The following is a 17,806-nucleotide window of genomic DNA, read 5'->3' on the forward strand; positions in this document are numbered from 1 at the left end:
CCAGCCCACCAGAAGAACACTTTTCCATCTTGCCCAGAAGATGGGAATAAAGAAAGGAGTTAATTGGGTTCCCCGCGTTCCCATATTCGGTTTCATCAGCCTCCTAACTACTATGTATGGTACCCGTTGCCGTATGGTTTGGGAATACTCATTTTCTAGATAAAGGGACTGATAATCTTTAATCTGAGAAGTGAGACTTAAGTTACAGAGCTAGTCAAAAGTAGAGGCAGGACGAAGCTCAACCTTGCGGGTCTCAGAGGCTGCAGGAGAAAGTCCGGGAGGGGTTGGGGTGATGGGGCGACCTCTCGGAAGGAGCGTCCTGAGGCACCCTGGCACCCCTCTCAGTCCAGATCTACTTACGTAGTAGGGTGGGGCGGGGGCGTGTCCCCTTACCCAGCTCAGCCCCCGCGCATGCGCAGCAGGCGGAAGGCGAGCGGGGAGAAGGAGGGGGTCCGCGGCGCGCTCTCTGCCTGCGTCCCTGGCCCACCCCAGGGCGCGCGGCTGCGCACTGAGCCGCCGGCCGCCAGTCCTCCCGGAAGCGCGGCGCCGGGCCGCGCCACGTCAATCCCAGCGCGCTCCGGCTCCGCGGCTGCCGCTGGCCAGGGGCTCGGCGACCGAGGCGCGGCCCACGGGACAGGACCGGGCGCGCCATGGGCCGCGGAGCCCGGAGCTCCGCCCCGCCGGTGCTCCTGCTGCTCCTGCTTCTGCTCTGGGCCGAGCGGCCGCGGGGAGCCGAGCTCACCTTCGAGCTGCCGGACAGCGCCAAGCAGTGCTTCCACGAGGAGGTGGATCAGGGCGTGAAGTTCTCCCTGGACTACCAGGTGAGGCCCGGGCGCCCGCCGGGGCGCCCCTCCAACCCCCATGCGGGTCTCACCCGGGCGCTGGCGTCCCCCGCTTAATTAAAGCGGCTGGAATTAGCCAGGGCGGCGGGAGGGGTGGGGATCCCCGTGAGGAAGAACCGTTTGATCAGTCGGAGCCCATCCGACACGGGCCGGGCCAGGCCTACAAGGGTGGTGGTTAGCGCGAGAGGTGGGGCCGGCGACGGGGATGCCCCGGGGCTGGTCCTGCATCCCGGGAAGTTGGCCAGCATGGTCTCCTCTCAGGCCACTTCCGCTCTAAAAAACGCTTATTCTGATCAACTGGACACAGACTCTCAGTCTAATCCAAGTCTCGTGGCCCACTTTGCCCATACGGGTACTGAAAAATGGCAGCGAGAGGAAATGGGTTCATAGATTGTTTTTTTTTACCCCCTCTCAAACGTTTAAAGTTGGAGCCGGATAAACACAGCAGTGATGCGAATGGGCAGTTTGGCGGAAGTTTCAACATCGCCTCTGAACCTGGCAGTGTTTGCAGGGAGTGGTGGTGTGGCCGTAAGACCTGGCTTTTGCCATATGGCTCAGAGAAGCCCTCCGCTTCTCTTTGCACTCCCGTCTCTTTGAGAGATCTCATGACTCACAGTTGCAGGGAATATGTCTTGGGTGAGGGATCAGCCCCTGAGGTTTAGCCAGCAAATCTAGGGTTAGGAACTGAGTGGTCATCATACCCAGCTCCTGTCCCTTATTGGGCGGAAGCAGCAGAAGGTGCGGTGCCCACTTGCTCCAGGATGGCACAAACCAGGTCCCACCCCTCCACCAGCACCCTCAGAGGGCCAGTCTGCAGTCTGACTGTCCAGTAATTGGCTGGCATTTGTCAGGCGTTTGCTGTATGTCAGACACTGCGTAAGCACTAAAATATGGTACCTCATTTAATCCTCACCACAACACTGTGAGGGTGGTACTATTATTATCACCATTTTATAGAGGAAGACACAAACATCCTCATGAAGTAAAGGAGCTTGTCCAGGGTAACAGAGCTGATGAGTGGTAGAGCCCAGAGATGTGACTTGTTGTATGTCTTGTGCTGGGTATTGAACAAAGGTAAAGAAGCAAAGACAGCTAGAGGCCAGTTTACTTAACCTCTTTCAGCTTCAGTTTCCTCCTCTGGAATAGCTTCTGCTTAGAAGGTTGTGAAGAGTAAATGAAAAAAGTTTTAAAAAGGTTGTCATTTAGTAAGTGGTGGCTGCCCATCTGATAACAGCACACTGGGTGTCTTGTGGTTGTCAGGTCATCACCGGAGGCCACTATGATGTTGACTGCTATGTGGAAGACCCCTTGGGGAACACCATCTACAGGGAAACCAAGAAGCAGTATGACAGCTTCACACACCGGGCGGAGGTCAAGGGCGTGTATCAGTTCTGCTTCAGCAATGAGTTCTCCACCTTCTCTCACAAGACAGTCTATTTTGATTTCCAAGTAGGCGATGAGCCCCCCATTCTCCCAGACATGGGGAACAGGGTCACAGCTCTCACCCAGGTGAGTGAACATGATCAGTGAAAGCTCTGTGCAGGCCTGGCTCAGCCTCTGGTTCCTAGCCTGTTCTCCTCTTCTGTCTCTGTCTCAGTAACGAGCAGAGTCATCATCCACCCAACTCCCAGCCTGGAGGTCTCAATTTTGACTTTGTGTCTCTTCATATCCAGCCCCAGAGGACACTATTCTTCTTCTGGTTTTCTCTCCTCATTCTTTAACTAGATCCCTGCAATGCTTTCCTCTGGTATTCCTACCTCAACTCCTTTGCTCCCATTTAGTCTTTCACACAGTACCACTTGCTAAGTACCTATATCATATATCTCTATGCTTGTAGGGTATATCTCTATTATAAAGAATGAAGTCTGACTTTGTATGGCTTTGATGTATTAGTTAAGGTAACCCAAGCAAGTGCTGTAACAAGTAAGTCCCCAAATACCAATGGCTTAACACTACAGAAGTTTTTTCTCTCTCAAATAATAGTCTAGAGAACATTGGTAGGTAGCGTTCCTCTGTGGTGTGATTGAGGAACCCAGGCTTGGTCTTGTGGCTCTGCCATCTTAGGGCTTCAGAGTCCTCTGCCTCTACCAGGGCTTCTAACTAGTTCTGCACAATTGTGTCATGGCCAACAAAGAGAAAACCTAATGGACCTGAATTTTTAAAATTGTGGGTGAAGTGGAACAATAAGTAGAACAGGAAAAATGATAGGTTGAAGCCCTACTGGAAACTTAACCTCATTCTTAGAAAACAAGGGCAGCTTTCCCGATGCATAGTAGACAAAACACTTGACCAGCACAGTTGGAAGCAGCGGTGTCCCACGCCACCGCCCCTTTGAATGTGTGTCGCTCTCCATAGTCCTGCCAGTAATCCAGTCTCCCATATCAGGGCACACTGCGCCTCTTCCAGATCTCCCATTCCAGGGCTTTGACCTGTAATTTTTCCCATTTAGTTTATCCTTCCGCTTCATCCAAATTTTAAAAATTTGGTCTGTTGTGATTTTGCTTTGTTGGCATGACTGAACTGGGCAGAACTGGTTTGAAGCACTGGCCTCTAGCTAGCAAACGAAGGCTGCGATTGGAAAGGCCCACCTGCGTCTTTACAGCCCTGACCCAGAATTGTACACCTCGCAACTGCTCATATTCTGTTGTTGAGAACTGGTCATGTGGCCAATTTGGATGAAAGGAGGGCTGGGAAATAGAGTCCTGGTGGGGCAGTCACCTCCTAGCTCCAATTCTACATTATGGAAGAGAAACCATGAAATACTTGAAAGACAGATCTCTGCTACATATGGCCCTCAAGGTTAATTATAATCTGATGCCAGCCCCCTTCCTCAGGCTTCCCTCCTGCTATTTAAGCTCATCCCTTCCTCCCCTATTCAGGCTATGAGCTTCCTGAGGGTTAAGCTGTTGCTGTTGCGTCGATTCCAACTCATAGCAACCCTATAGGGCAGAGTAGAGCTGCCCGATAAGGTTTCCAAGGCTGTAATCTTTGTAGAAGCAGACTGCCACACCTTTCTGACATGGAGGGTTGCTGGGTTCAAACCACTGACCTTTCAGTTAGCAGCCTTATGTTTTAACCACTGCCCTAATGGGTTCTTCCCTGAGGGGTAGGTGTTGTTAGGTGCCGACCAGTTGGTTCAACTCGTAGTGACCCTACGTACGACAGAACGAAATGCTGCCCAGTCCTGAGCCATCCTGGCAGTCCTTGCTGTGTTTGAGCCCATTGTTACAGCTGCTGTGTCAGTCCATCAGGGTCTTCCTCTTTCGTTGACTGTCTGCTTTACCAACCATGATGTCCTTCTCCAGGGACTGGTCCTTCCTGGTAATATTTCCAAAGTACGTGAGACAAAGTCTCACCATCCTTGCTTTTAAGGAGCATTCTGGCTATATTTCTTCCAAGACAAATTTTTCATTCTCCTGGCAGTCCATGGTATAGTCAATATTCTTTGCCAGCGCCATAATTCAAAGACATCAATTCTTCTTACAGTCTTCCTTACTTATTGTCCGGCTTTCAAGTGCATATGAACCAACCAAAACCAAACCCAGCGCTGTCAAGTCGATTCCGATGCATAGTGACCATATAGGACAAAGTAGAGGTGCCCCATAGTTTCCAAGGAGCACCTGGCAGATTCGAACTCTCAACCCTTTGATGAGCAGCCGTAGTATATGAGGCAACTGAAAATACCATGGTTTGGGTCAGGTACGCCTTGGTTCTCAAAGTGACATCTTTGCTTTTCACACTTGAAAGAGGTTTTTTGCACCAGATTTGCCCAGTGCAATACGTTGTTTGATTTCTTGACTTCTGCTTCCATGGGCATTGATTGTGGATCCAAGGAAAATGAAATCCTTGACAACTTCAATCTTTTCTCCGTTCATCATGTTGTTGCTTATTGGTCTAGTTGTGAGGATTTTTTTTTCTTTATTTTGAGGTGTAATCCATACTGAAGGCTGTAGTCTTTGATCTTTGGGTGTATGGAGTCTTTGATCTTTGTCAGTAAGTGCTTCAAGTCTTCTTCGCTTTCGGGAAGGAAGATTGTGTCATCTGCATATCACAGGTTGTTAATGAGTCTTCCTCCAATCCGATGCCACATTCTTCTTAACAAAGCCCAGCTTCTTGGTTATTTGCTCAGCATACAGATTGAATGAGTGTGGTGAAAGGATACAACCCTGACACACACCTTCCATGATTTTAAACCATGCAGTATCCCCTTGTTCTTTTCGAATGACTGCCTCTTGGTCTATGTACAGGTTCCTCATGAGTACAGCTAAGTGTTCAGAAATTCCCATTCTTTGCAGTGTCATCCGTAATTTGTTACGATCCACACAGTTGAATGCCTTTGCATAGTCAATAAAACACAGATAAACATCTTTCTAGTAGTCTCTGCTTTCAGCCAGGATTCATCTGACATCAGCACTGATATCCTTTGTTCCCTGTCCTCTTCTGAATCAGGCTTAAATTTCTGGCAGATCCCTGTCAATGTATTGCTGCAACCAATTTTTTTTGTGTGCTTTAGACAAAGGTTTACAGAGCAAATTAGTTTCTCATTAAACAATACACGTTATTTTGTGACATTGATTGTCAACCCCGTGACATGTCAACACTCTCCCTTTCTTGACCTCAGGCTCCCTGTTTCCATTCATCTAGCTTTCCTGTCCCCTCCTACCTTCTCGTCCTTGCGCCTGGGCTGGTGTGCCCATTTACTCTCGTATACTTGGTTGAGCTATGTGTGTTATTGTTTGTTTTGTGGGCCTGTCTAATCTCTGGCTGAAGGGTGCACCTTAGAAATGACTTCAGTACTGAGCTACAAGGGTGTCTGGGGGCTAGACTCTTGGTTTCTCCAGTTCCTGTCAGACCAGTAAGTCTGTTTTTGTTTTTTTTTTTAAATGGGTTTGAATTTTGTTCTGCATTTTTCTCCAGCTTTGTCTGGGACCCTCTATTGTGATCCTTGTCAGAGCAGTTGGTGGTGCTAGCTGGGTGCCATCTAGCTGGGCTCAGCCTGGTGGAGGCTATGGTAATTGTGGTCCATTGGTCCATTGGACTAATCTTTCCCTTGTGCCTTTGGTTTTCTTCATTCTCACTTGCCCCAGATGGGGTGGGACCAGTGGAGTATCTTAGATTGCCATTCATAAGCTTTTAAGACCCCAGATGCTACTCACCAAAGTAGCATGTAGAACAGCTTTAGAAATGCTGAGCATGTTCTTCCCTTTTGGTTTTCTAACTCAAGGTCTTTGCATATTTCATTGTAATACTTTGCTTTTCTTCTTGAGCTGCCCTTTGAAATCTTCTGTTCAGCTCTTTCACTTCATCATTTCTTCCATTCGCTTTAGCTACTGTACGCTTAAGAGCAAGTTTCAGAGTCTCTTCTGACATCCATTTTGGGCTTTTCTTTCTTTCCTGTCTTTGTAATAACCTTTTGCTTTCTTTATGTATGATGTCCTTGATGTCATTCCATAGCTCGTCTGGTCTTCAGTCGTTTGTGTTCAGTGCATCAAACCTATTCTTGAGATGGTCTTTAAATTCAGGTGGGATATACTCAAGGTCATACTTTGGTTGGATTTGTTTTAGTTTTCTTCAGCTTCAGCTTGAACTTGCATATGAACAACTGATGGTCTGTTCCGCAGTCGGCCCCTGGCCTTGTTCTGACTGATGGTACTGAGCTCTCCATTGTCTCTTTCCACAAATATGGTCGGTTTGATTCCTGCGTATTCCATACGGCAAGATCCATGTGTATAGTCACTGTTTATGTAGAAGGTATTCGCAGTGACTAAGTCATTGGTCTTGCAAAATTCTATCATGTGATCTCTGATGTCGTTTCTATCACCAAGGCTACATTTTTCAACTACTGATCCTTCTTCCTTGTTTCAACTTTTAGATTCCAATCACCAGTAATTATCAGTGTATCTTGATTGCATGTTTGATCAATTTCAGACTGCAGAAATAGGCAAAAATTTTCCATTTCTTTATCTTTGGCATTAGTGGCTGGTGTGTAAATTTGAGTAATAGTTACAATAACTGGTCTTCTTTGTAAGACATTCAGATATTATCCTATCACTGACAGTGTTGTACTTCAGGATAGATCTTGAAATGTTCTTTTTGAAGATGAGTGCGACTCCATTCCTCTTCAATGTGTCATTCCTGGCATATACCTTATGACTGTCCAATTTAAAATGGTTAATACCAGTCCATTTCAGCTCACTAATGCCTAGGATATTGATCTTTATGCGTTTCATTTCATTTTTTATGACTTCCAGTTTTCCTACATTCATACTTCGTACAGTTCCATGTTCCAATTATTAATGGATGTGTGCACCTGTTCTCATTTTGTGCTGTTGTGCCACATCAGCAGATGAAGGTCCCAAAAGCTTGACTCCATCCATGTCACTAAGGCCAACTCTACTTTGAAAAGGCGGTTCTTCCCCGGTTGTATTTTGGGCGCCTTCCAACCTGAGGGGCTCATCTTCTGGCACAATCAGTGCTCAGCTGCTATTCATAAGGCTTTCACTGGCCAGTTTTTTAAGAAGTAGATCACCAGGTCCTTCTTCCTTCTCTGCCTTAGACTGGAAGCTCCACTGAAACCTGTCCATCATGGGTGACCCTGTTGGTATTTAAAATACTGGTGGCCTAGCTTCCAGCATCACAGGAACACATAAGCCACCACACTACAGTGAACTGATGGACAGGTGGTGGTGACTACTATTTACCTTAGTGTCCCCAGTGCCCCAGTGCAGGAGGCGTGGCGCAGAATAGGAGCTTGCCAAATATTGGCAAAATGACCGAGTGCCAGGGGAACCTGCAAGACAGGAATGATCACCTAGAACTGCTCACTTGTTCCAGAACTAAAACCAGAGGACCTCAGCCTCCGATGAGGCCACATTACCTTCTGGGGTGCTCTCTACAGTGGCCACTTGCTCCCTTTCCTCTGTGGCTTTGGGCACATTCATGAAGCCCTATAAGTTCATTTTTCTGGTCTTCTTGCTTCCCTGAGTGTCACTGTGTGAAGCAGTTGGAGATCAGAGCTGTGTTGATCAGTAAGCTAGCCATTCTTATTATTTTTCAATTTCTTTTTATTGTACTTTAGATGAAGATTTATAGATTTACAGAATAAACTAGCTTCTTATTAAATAATACGCCTATTGTTTTTGTGACATTGGTTGCGAACTCCACGACATGTCAACACTCTCCTCTTCTTGACCTTGGGTTCCCCATTACCACCTTTCTGATTAAGGCTAGCCATTCATTCTACATTGTTGTCAGCTGCCATCGAGTTGGCCCGACTAATGGTGACCCCACGTGTTACAGAGTGGAACTGTGCCCCATAGGATTTTTTTGGCTGTGACCTTTATGGAAGGAATCCTGGTGGTGCAGTGGTTAAGCTCTTGGCTGCTAACTGAAAGGTTGTTTGTTTGAACCTACCCAGCAGCTCTACAGGAGAAAGACCTGGTGATCTGCTCCCATAAAGATTACAGGCTAGGAAACCCTATGTGGCAGTTCTGCTCTGCCCTGTTGGTTTGCTGTGAGTTGAAATCAGTTCAGTAGCACCCACAGCCACAATCTTTACTGAAGCAGTTCACCAGACCTTTCTTTCTCAGAGCTACCAGGTGGGTTCAAAGTGCCAACCTTTAGGTTTGCAACAACTTACAGACCACTTGCATGGACTAGGGTCCTTATTGTCAACACATGGCTGTTTAAATTAGTTAAAATTAAATAAAAATTTGAGTTCCTCATTTGCACTAGTGACATTTTAAGTGGTCAGTAGCCACAGGTGGGCTAGTGGCTGCGCAGACATAGGACATTTACATTATCATATTGGGTTTTTTTTATTCCATTGGGCAGTACCGGGTTTGAGTTTTGCAACATGACTGCAGTTAGAAGATCTGACCCAGGGTGTGTATTGTATGTAAGATCTGTCACAACCAATACTCTTGAGAGTTTTGTTGGCCACTGATGAAACATTGTCCATTTTGAAGATTTCCTAAGTCTCTGAGAACTGACCTGAAGGACTTCCCTCTTTAACCAGTGGAAAACAAACTGGTGGTGAAAAGACTTAAAGAATTAGTGCAATAGAAAAATTCTCCCTGGATCCTTAATGTTAGAGTTTGACTTTGTTGCAGGAAAGAGTGACTGACACCTCCCCTTTCCTGCGTTTCTGAACCTCTTCTTTCCTCTCTGTGGCCTGAAAAGAAGTATTTTCTTCCGCTTCAGCACCTCTGACCCCTCTGTCTTGAACCAGGGTCAGTCTGCGTCTGACTCTGAGAGCTCTCTCTGGCTATGTGAGCATTCACCAGCCTACATACTGTGCCGGGTGGTGGGATACATGGCCTGCCCCTGGCATTGGGCACTCCCAATGTGGCCTGGACTATAACCCATTAAACCAGCTCCCCACACCATGCCGTGATCAGTGCCAAGACTCAAGGTCAGGTTCTCAGAATTCTTCCAGGAGGGTCAGGGAGGACTTCACAGGCACAGTTTTAGCTTCAAAGTGAAAAGGTGAAAGGATACTGTATTAGTTTCCTAGGGCTGCTGAAACAAAATACCACTGATTGGGTAGCTTATAAGAACAGAGAGGTATTGTCTCACAGTCCTAGAGGCTAAGAGTCTGAAATCAGGGTATTGGCCCTATCGATAGCTTCTGAGGGCTCCAAGGGAGAATCTGTTCCATCCTTCTCTCCTAGCTTCTGCTGGGTCCTGGCAGTCCTTGACGTTCCTTGGCTTACAGCTCTGCCTCCTACAATCTCTGCCTCCCTGTTGACGTGGCTTTTTCCCTCTGTTTCTTCTCTTTTATAAGGACACCACCTATAAAGGATTAGGACTCACTCTGCCCCAGTATGACCTCATATTAACTGATAACATCTTCAAAGACCATTTCCAAAGAAGGTCACATTTGCAGATGCTGGGGGTTAGGACTTCAGCACATCCTTCTGGGGACACAGTTCAGTGTGTAACAGTTGCCTAGGAGTTTGTTTGGCGTAGGAGGAGGAAGGGCCTTCCAGGTGGCGGGAGCGGCAGGTGCAGATACGCAGAGCGTAGCTTTAACCCTTCTCACCAGCCCTTGCTTTATTTTGCTTGGCCTGGAGCCCCTTTGAGGCAGCAGCTGTTTTCTCATTTGCCCCCAGACTTCTTATAGCACAGTGGTGGGCCAGAGGCCATGTTTTCTGGCACCAAAATAAATAGTGGGTTGAAAGAACAGGACCCAGAGTGACCAAGGACCGGGCCAGGGATTCAGGCCAGAGGGACTTGTTTTGGGCCTGTGTGCCAGTATGACCAAGCTCCTTGGAGAGGTCATGGTCAAGGAGAATGTTACTTCAGGGAAGCCAAGGTTGAGGTAATCTGGGCTTCCTGAGGATCCAGGCAGATCCTAGCGAAGACTGAAGGTTTCTGACAGGTCAGAGGCCAGGAGTTGCCTCAGAGGTGGTCTAGGGAAGACCAAAGGTTTTCCTCACTGCTCTAAGATCAGCTCATGCTTCCTTGCCTTTGAGTTCTCGAAAAATTTAAAGAACTAAATACTTGTATCAGTGGAGGCCCTAGTGGGGTGAGGGCTAAAGGAATTTGGTAATGGTTACAGACTGAAGGAACTGCTGGGTGTTGCGAACGATTATCACGCTTGGCTCCCAACCAAAAGATTGGAGGTTTGAGTCTACTCATTGGTGCCTCGGAAGAAAGACCTGGTGATCTACTTCCAAAAAATCAGCCATTGAAAACCGTATGCAGCACAGTTTCCCTCTGATACGTGTTGGTCATCAGGAGTCAGGATCAGCTCTGTGACAACTGGCTTATAGTCGAAGACCTCAGCCTCGCTGGTGGTGGAGACGGGGTGGGACGCTGGGGTGAGAATGGGGGAGGGGGTGGTCCTGGGGGAGACGGGTTAGTCCGTCTCCAGGGATTCTCATGATGGCCCAGCGTTCTGTAAGGCTCCAGGATGCTGGAAACCAGCCGGGGCCGGTGGTCGGGCAGGGCAGAAGGTCACAGACAGGAGAGCTGAGGACCCATGTCCTAGGGAAAAAGGACTCTGACGCAAAAGGGATTCTGCTGGTTTCCTGCTGGGCAGGAAGCAGGCGGAAGGGGTTACCTAACTGAAATTTGGTGGCCACAGCCCGAGGAGGCTTCTTTTAGAATAGCACTAAGAGAAGATCCCAGTCGATAGGTAGTAGCATGTTTTTTGTGGTAAGAGGGTGCTTTTGGGAATCTGATTCTCAGTGATGTGTTGCTCTGGGGTCTCTTGTGGGGTCTGTGCAGGTCCTAAGGTATCTGCCGGGTTTAGACTGCAAGAAAGCTGTAGGCCACCACCTATTCCGCTGTCCCCCTCTGGGAACTGGCCTCCCTATCACTTACCTAAGATGGCACTTTTAAAGGCACTGGGGTCCTCTTCATGGAGTCCTACTGCTGGGCTCTGGCCTGTGATACCCGGTGCAGGTCTCTAGAGTGAGCGCCTCACTTGGCCTAGTTCATGACCTTCTGCCTGGGGTTTTCTGCACCTATGACTTCTGTGTCCTCCCTTCGTTTCTCTTCCTCCTCCCTCCCTGCCTCCCTTCTCTCCAGTGGTTCTGGATCCTGGGAGAAGGCTAGAGATGCCGGCTTGTACTCGCTGCTGAATTCCCAGGCCAGGGCCCAGGGCCGAGGAGCTCCCAATTCAAGTGAGTCCTGTGTACGCTTTGAGTTTCTGAATGAGCTTGTGACAGAAATAAGCCTCAAGAATGGAATCGTAGACTCTCCTAGCGTTTAAAAAAAAGTTTCTGTATATTTATACAAATAAAAACATAAGTGTGTGTGTATACATGTGTGTATATATGTACACATATGTACATATATACACATGTTATATATATACATATATATATAGGCACTGAGTGGCACAAACAGTTTACACTTGACTACTAACCTAAAGGTTGGCAGTTCAAACCCACCCAGTGGCACTGTGGAAGAAAGACCTTGGCAATCTGCTTATATAAAGATTACAGCCAAGAAAACCTTATGGAGCAATTCTTTTGTGTTCATCGGATTGCCATGAGTTGGAATTGACTCAATGGCAGTGGGTTGGTTTTATATATATATATACACACATAAACACACACACACATTTTATGTGACATTTCGCCACTTCTTACCCATGGATCAGAATAAGAGGGTCAGCCAGCATGTGCAGAAGAAACCAAACCCATAGACCTGGGATGTAGACCAGCTGCCAGACTGACAGAAGCGACTGCCTGGTGAACTCAGAGGCTAAAGGGAAGCTATTGTCCTTCGTACAGCCCAGCTGAGCTCCTAGAGTGGCCCAGAATAAAGAATGTACCCAGTGTGGCAAGTAAGGGCAACACCATTTTTTTGGCCATAGTCTCCCATTTGCCTTCTGGAAACTTCATTTTGTTAGAGAAACAAGGGTTTTGGGGGATCAGAGAGGTTACACGGTGGTTCAGTCTCCACTTTGTAAGTAGTTCATTTTTGGAGTTTGGGAACTGAAGCAAGTGTCTGTTGTTGTTAGCTGCCTTCGAGTTGGTTCTGACTCATAGCAACCCTATGCATCAGAGTAGAACTACCCCATAGGGTTTTCTTGACGGTAATCTTTGCAGAAGCAGATCACCACGTCTTTTTCCCACTGAGCCACTGGGTGGATTTCACCCGCCAGCCCTTTGGTCAGCAGCCCAGCTCCTAACCTTTGTACTGCCAGGCCGCTTCGGGGCAAGTGTCTAACAGTGCTTTAGGAACTCCTCTAGCCTGAGAAGTCACTGTTGGAGCAGAACAGGTTTTGGATAAACTAGTGTTTTAGAGGTTGCCTTCGAGTAAGAACTCATGTTCTTCCACAGGCAGGATGGATTAGCTTTCACAACTGCCGAGTAACGAATTACCAAACAACACCCGTGTGTTACCTCACAGTTCTGTAGGTAGAAGTCTGGGCAGGCTCGGCTGGGTTCTGTGTTCAAGTCATCCCAAGGCTGAAATCAGGGTGTTGGCTGGGCTGGGCTCTTAGCTGGAGGCTCTGGGGGAGAATGTACGCTTACGCTCATTCAGATTGTTGGCGGCATTCAGTTGCTTGCAGTTGTAAGACTGAAGTCCTGGCTTCCTCACTGGCTATTGGGGATTGCTCTGAGCTCTTAGAGACCTTATTCTTGTCCTTGTGCTTGGCTCCTCCATCTGCAAGGCCTGCTGCGGTGCATTGGAGCTCTCCAGCTCTCGGGCTTCTCCTGCCACCAGCCAAAGAAAGATCTCCACTTCTAAGAGCTTCTATGATGGGATCAGGTCCAGCTGGAAAATCTCCCTGTCATAGGGCCAACTGTACTGTATAACATAACGTAATCACAGGAGTGATAGTTCATCATATTGTTCCAGGGATTAGGGTGTGAAATCTTGGGCGCCATTTTTAGACTTCTGCCTACCACACATTTTAGCAGGAAGAGGAATTTGTGAAGTAGTGTGTGTTACATGTGAGCATTATGTGTATATGTGTGCAAGCTTATGTGTATGTATGCCCTGGTGGCACAATGGTTAAGTGCTTGGCTGCTAAGTGAAAGGTTGGCTGTTCAAACCCACCAGCAGCTCCTCGGGAGAAAGACCTGGTGATCTGCTCTGTGTAAAGATCGCAGCCCAGGAAACTCCATGGGGCAGTTCTGTGAGTCGGAATTGACTCAACAGCACCTAACAACAATGTGTATGTTTTTGCATGTGTTTGCATATCATCGGCACCTAACAACAACACGTGTGTTTTTCCCACGTGTTTGCACCTGTGTATGCATTTATGTACATGAGACATGTTTATCTTTAAGTGTATATATACATATCCCACTAAATCCACTGTCGTCGGGTCGATTGCGACTCACATACGGCAATTACACAATAGAGTGAGCAAGATTCAGAGTCCAACACAATTGTTACCTAGTTCACACACTGCTGTTTATTAGCTGTGTGACCTTGGGTAAGTCACTTACCCTTTTTGAACCTCAGTTTCCTCATCACTATATGGAGTAAGCAATCAGTTACCCCTTGCCAATGGGGGTGATGATCTCTGCCTATCAGGGTTTTATGGGGATTCAATAAGAGAACCTAGGGCAGTAGTTGAAAGCATAGACTCAGCACTCAGACAACTTGAGTTCAAATCCTGACTCTGCCACCTACTAACTGTGTGACTTTGGACAAGTTACTTAGCCTCTCGAAGCCTCAGTTTCTTCATCTGTTAAAAGGGGATAATAATTTTACTAGGCTTATAATAGGAGCTCTGGTGGCACAGTGGTTAAGTGCTCAGCTCCTAACTGAAAGGTAGATGGTTCAAACCCACCAGCTGCTCCACGGGAGAATGACGTGGCAGTTTGCTTCCATCAGGATACCCCGAACCCTGTTGCCACTGAGTCGATTCCGACTCATAGCGACCCTATAGGACAGAGTAGAACTGCTGGATAGTTTCCAAGGAGCGCCTGGTGGATTCGAACTGCCGAACTTTTGGTTAACAGCCATAGCGCTTAACCACTGTACCACCAGGGTTTCCTCCATCAAGATCAGCCTTGGAAACCCTAAGGGGCAGTTCTTCTCCATCCAATAGGGTCACTATGAGTTGAAATCCACTTGATGGCAACAGTAGGCTTATAATATGAGGATTAAATAAAACCACATATAATCCTTAGCACAGGCCTGTAGTCAGCATTCAGGAAATGCCACCTGCAATGATGATGACGTTTGCTGTATGCTTCATTCCACTCTTCATTGTGCAGGGTTAGAAACGTGACTGCTTTTGTCTTCCTGCCCAGATGGAATCTGCCTGCGTGACCATCCATGAGGCTCTGAAGACCGTGATCGATTCCCAGACGCATTACCGGCTCCGGGAGGCCCAGGACCGGGCTCGGGCTGAAGACCTGAATAGCCAAGTCTCCTACTGGTCTGTCAGCGAGACGATCGCCCTGTTCGTGGTCAGTTTTGGCCAGGTGTTGCTGCTGAAAAGCTTCTTCACAGAAAAACGACCCATGAGCAGGGGAGTCCACTCCTAGCCCAGGCATCCTGCTCGAGGGCCCCTTGTACCCCAAGGTGGAGCAGCTCTCCTTGGTCACGTGGTCCTGCTGGGCAAGTGTGTCTGATTGAGGGTGGAGGGGAGCATGGGGGATGTGCTGTGTGGCGGCACTTCAGCTTCCACTCAGATGCTTAATCCTTACGCCCCAGCAGCTGAAGTTTGTAGAGCCCCTTAATCGGAAGGTATCAGATTGCATTGTGTTCTGTAACGCTGACTGAGGAAGAGTTTATAGTCAAGCTAGGGATTGGCTACTGTAGGAGGCAGGCAGGGAGCAATCCAGTGGCCTGGCCGATAGAAGGAGCCCCAGCGTGCCCAGGCCTCTGGGTCAGCTCAGGGCTCTGCTCTACTCCACGATGCAGTGGGCTGGCTTGTGTGTCCCACCCTGTGTGAACAGGAAGGGGATGCTCAGTGCTGGCGTTTCCTCCCATGAAGCACTCTATACCTGAAAAAACCAAGTCCTGAAGCAGCTTTGCAAATCCTCCCAACCAGGTGAGCAATGGTGTCAGCCACGCAAGCAGGAAAAACATGGTGATTGGGTGCCCTCGGTTCGCTTTGGCTCTCATAGGAGGTGGGCCTCTGGTTAATAAAAACTAAGTGTGGACACCTTGAAGACTTGCGCCTTTATTTCTTTGCCCTAAAGAAGTTTACAACTTAATGGGGAGCATAGATGTGTGTATAATTAGAGCGTAATAGATGCCTTGAATGTGTATGGGATGCTGAAATGTGTAGAAACAAAAAAAACCAAACCCACTGCTATCAAGTCAATTCCAACTCCTAGTGACCCTGTAGGACAGAGTAGAACTGCCCCATAGGGTTTCTAAGGCTGTAATCTTTATGGAAGCAGACTGCCACACTTTTCTCCCACAGAGCACCTGGTGGGTTCGAACCGTTGACCTTTCAGGTAGCAGCTGAGCACCTAACTGTTGCGCCACCAGGGCTTCTTGGAATGCGTAGAGTGGGGAGTAAAATACTTTTCTCCCAGTTGAATGAACACAGTGAAATAGGGTTATTTTGTGGTCTGAGATACCAGAGATCACTGTCAATAACCATGTCATCATTAAATCCAAGTAGAGGGCCAAAAACAGAAAAAGACTGAGTAGCGATCAGTGGCCGTCCTAAGCTCCATTTCTACAGCAGTCAGACCATATCATTCCTGGTCAGAACTTCGCTGTGGCTCCTTCCACATATGAATCAGAGTTCAAGGTGAGGTCCTCACTGTGGACTGTGAAGTCCAGCATCGCTGGGTGCACCAGCTTCTTGCCCCTGTGAATCGCCTACCCTCCTTATCCTTATTCACATTGCCCATGTTCCACTTGTTTCCGACAATGTGCCTGCCCAGGGCCTTTGCAACTACTGTTTCCTTTGTATCCTTCCCCTGATGTATGTGTGACCTGCTTTTCCTTCTGACCAAATGTCACAGTATTGGTGAGCCAGCCCCACCACTCTATACAAGATGGCACCATCTTACCTCCCATCGCTGTATCTTCCACCCCTTTCCTCTGCTTTTCTTCTCTCCATGCATTATCACCATCGACATGTTTACTTGTTTATTGTCTTTCTTCCCCAACTAAGAGGTGAACTCCACAGAGGTGGGGAGTTTGTTTACTGCTGAATGCTGAGTGCCTAGAACAGTGCCTGGTATATAGTTGCTGCTTAATAAATATTAGTTGCTGAATAAATATCCTTGCTGTGATAGGAAATTAATACACACTGATCAAGTGTCTATGTAGTAAGTCTTGAGGAAAGATATGTCGTCTTTGCCAAAGGAAACCTACCAAGGAATCTGAAATTCTGGGCTGTCTGGCAGATATTAATACTGTAGGCAAGGGAGTAAATAGTGCCTTTAAAGAGAAACTCTATAAGCCTTACTTAGCTTGATTGAAAAGTAAATACTCACTTGTTAGTGTTTTCCATGGCATTTCTCTCTCCTCTTTTATTTTAAAATCAAGTACTGAGTAGATTTAAAAGATTACTTGCGAACAATGTATAGGATATAATAAACAATGCAGCAAACCCTTGTGTACCCACTGCCCAGATTAGGCAATAGAAAACGGCCATTACTTTTTAGAAGCTCTCTGACTGCCTTTCACCAGTCCCATCCCCTTACCTCTGCCCTCTGAAGTAACCACCAACCTGAATTTAGTGTTTATCAAGCACTGGGAAGGAATACTAAAACTCCTATCATCTTCGCTTTTTTATGGAACAGTGTTCTTCAGCTCATACCACCTTAAAAACCAAAAACAAACAAAACAGTTGGTGGTGGCCCCTATTTTGTTTATATAATGCTATAATCATTCATCCATAAATATATGGACTCGGCCCCAACTCACTGAGTTAGAAGATAGCATTTGCAATAAAATTTCCTTTTATGTTTAATATAGATCAGACATTTATGTTTTGACCAATGATGTACCAATAGTAATTGTAATGATTAAAAAAAAAATAAATTACCTAGTCCAAAAGAAACGTATTTTACGTGTAGCTTTACGGTGGAAAGACAGGAAACAAATTTTTAGAAATTCAGTTTATAATCCTTATAGAGAAGTGTGGTAGGGTGCTAAGTATAAATATCTTAAATGTAAAAGGATACAGTTACAGTGATGTAACATTAAAATGTTTAAAATATGCCAGAAATTACCTCCTTTGTAGCTAAATTCATGATGAAAAATTTTAGAGGTCTGCCTAAAAGTGTATGAGGATCTCATCATTTCTCAAATTATCTTAGAAGATACTCAAGAGAAGGAAATCAGAGGTGCTGCTTTGCTTTACTTTGCTTTGTACTTGGATTCCCCGAGGAGACTCTCCCTCCCTCTTTTAGTTATCCAGTGCTCTGCCGTAACAGAAATACCACAAGTGGATGGCTTTAATAAACCGAAACTTGTTTTCTCACAGTTTGGGAGGCTAGAAGTCCGAATTCAGGTTCTAGGGGAAGGCTTTCTCTCTCTCTTGACTCTGGAGGGAAGTCCTTGTCTTTTCT

General features: G+C 47.0%; 1 protein-coding gene across 1 annotated transcript; it reads left to right on the top strand.

The window, feature by feature from the left end:
• The first annotated feature begins 469 nt into the window (after positions 1-469).
• Positions 470-15,439, top strand: TMED3 (transmembrane p24 trafficking protein 3). Its single transcript, XM_049852536.1, has 3 exons — positions 470-821; positions 2,103-2,351; positions 14,573-15,439. Exons 1-3 carry the CDS (start codon positions 651-653, stop codon positions 14,807-14,809), a joined length of 657 nt encoding a protein of 218 aa, XP_049708493.1. The 5' UTR covers positions 470-650; the 3' UTR covers positions 14,810-15,439.
• Positions 15,440-17,806: the final 2,367 nt, after the last annotated feature.

This window comes from Elephas maximus, chromosome 13 (genome assembly GCF_024166365.1).
Source record: "Elephas maximus indicus isolate mEleMax1 chromosome 13, mEleMax1 primary haplotype, whole genome shotgun sequence".
Lineage (NCBI taxonomy): Eukaryota > Metazoa > Chordata > Mammalia > Proboscidea > Elephantidae > Elephas > Elephas maximus.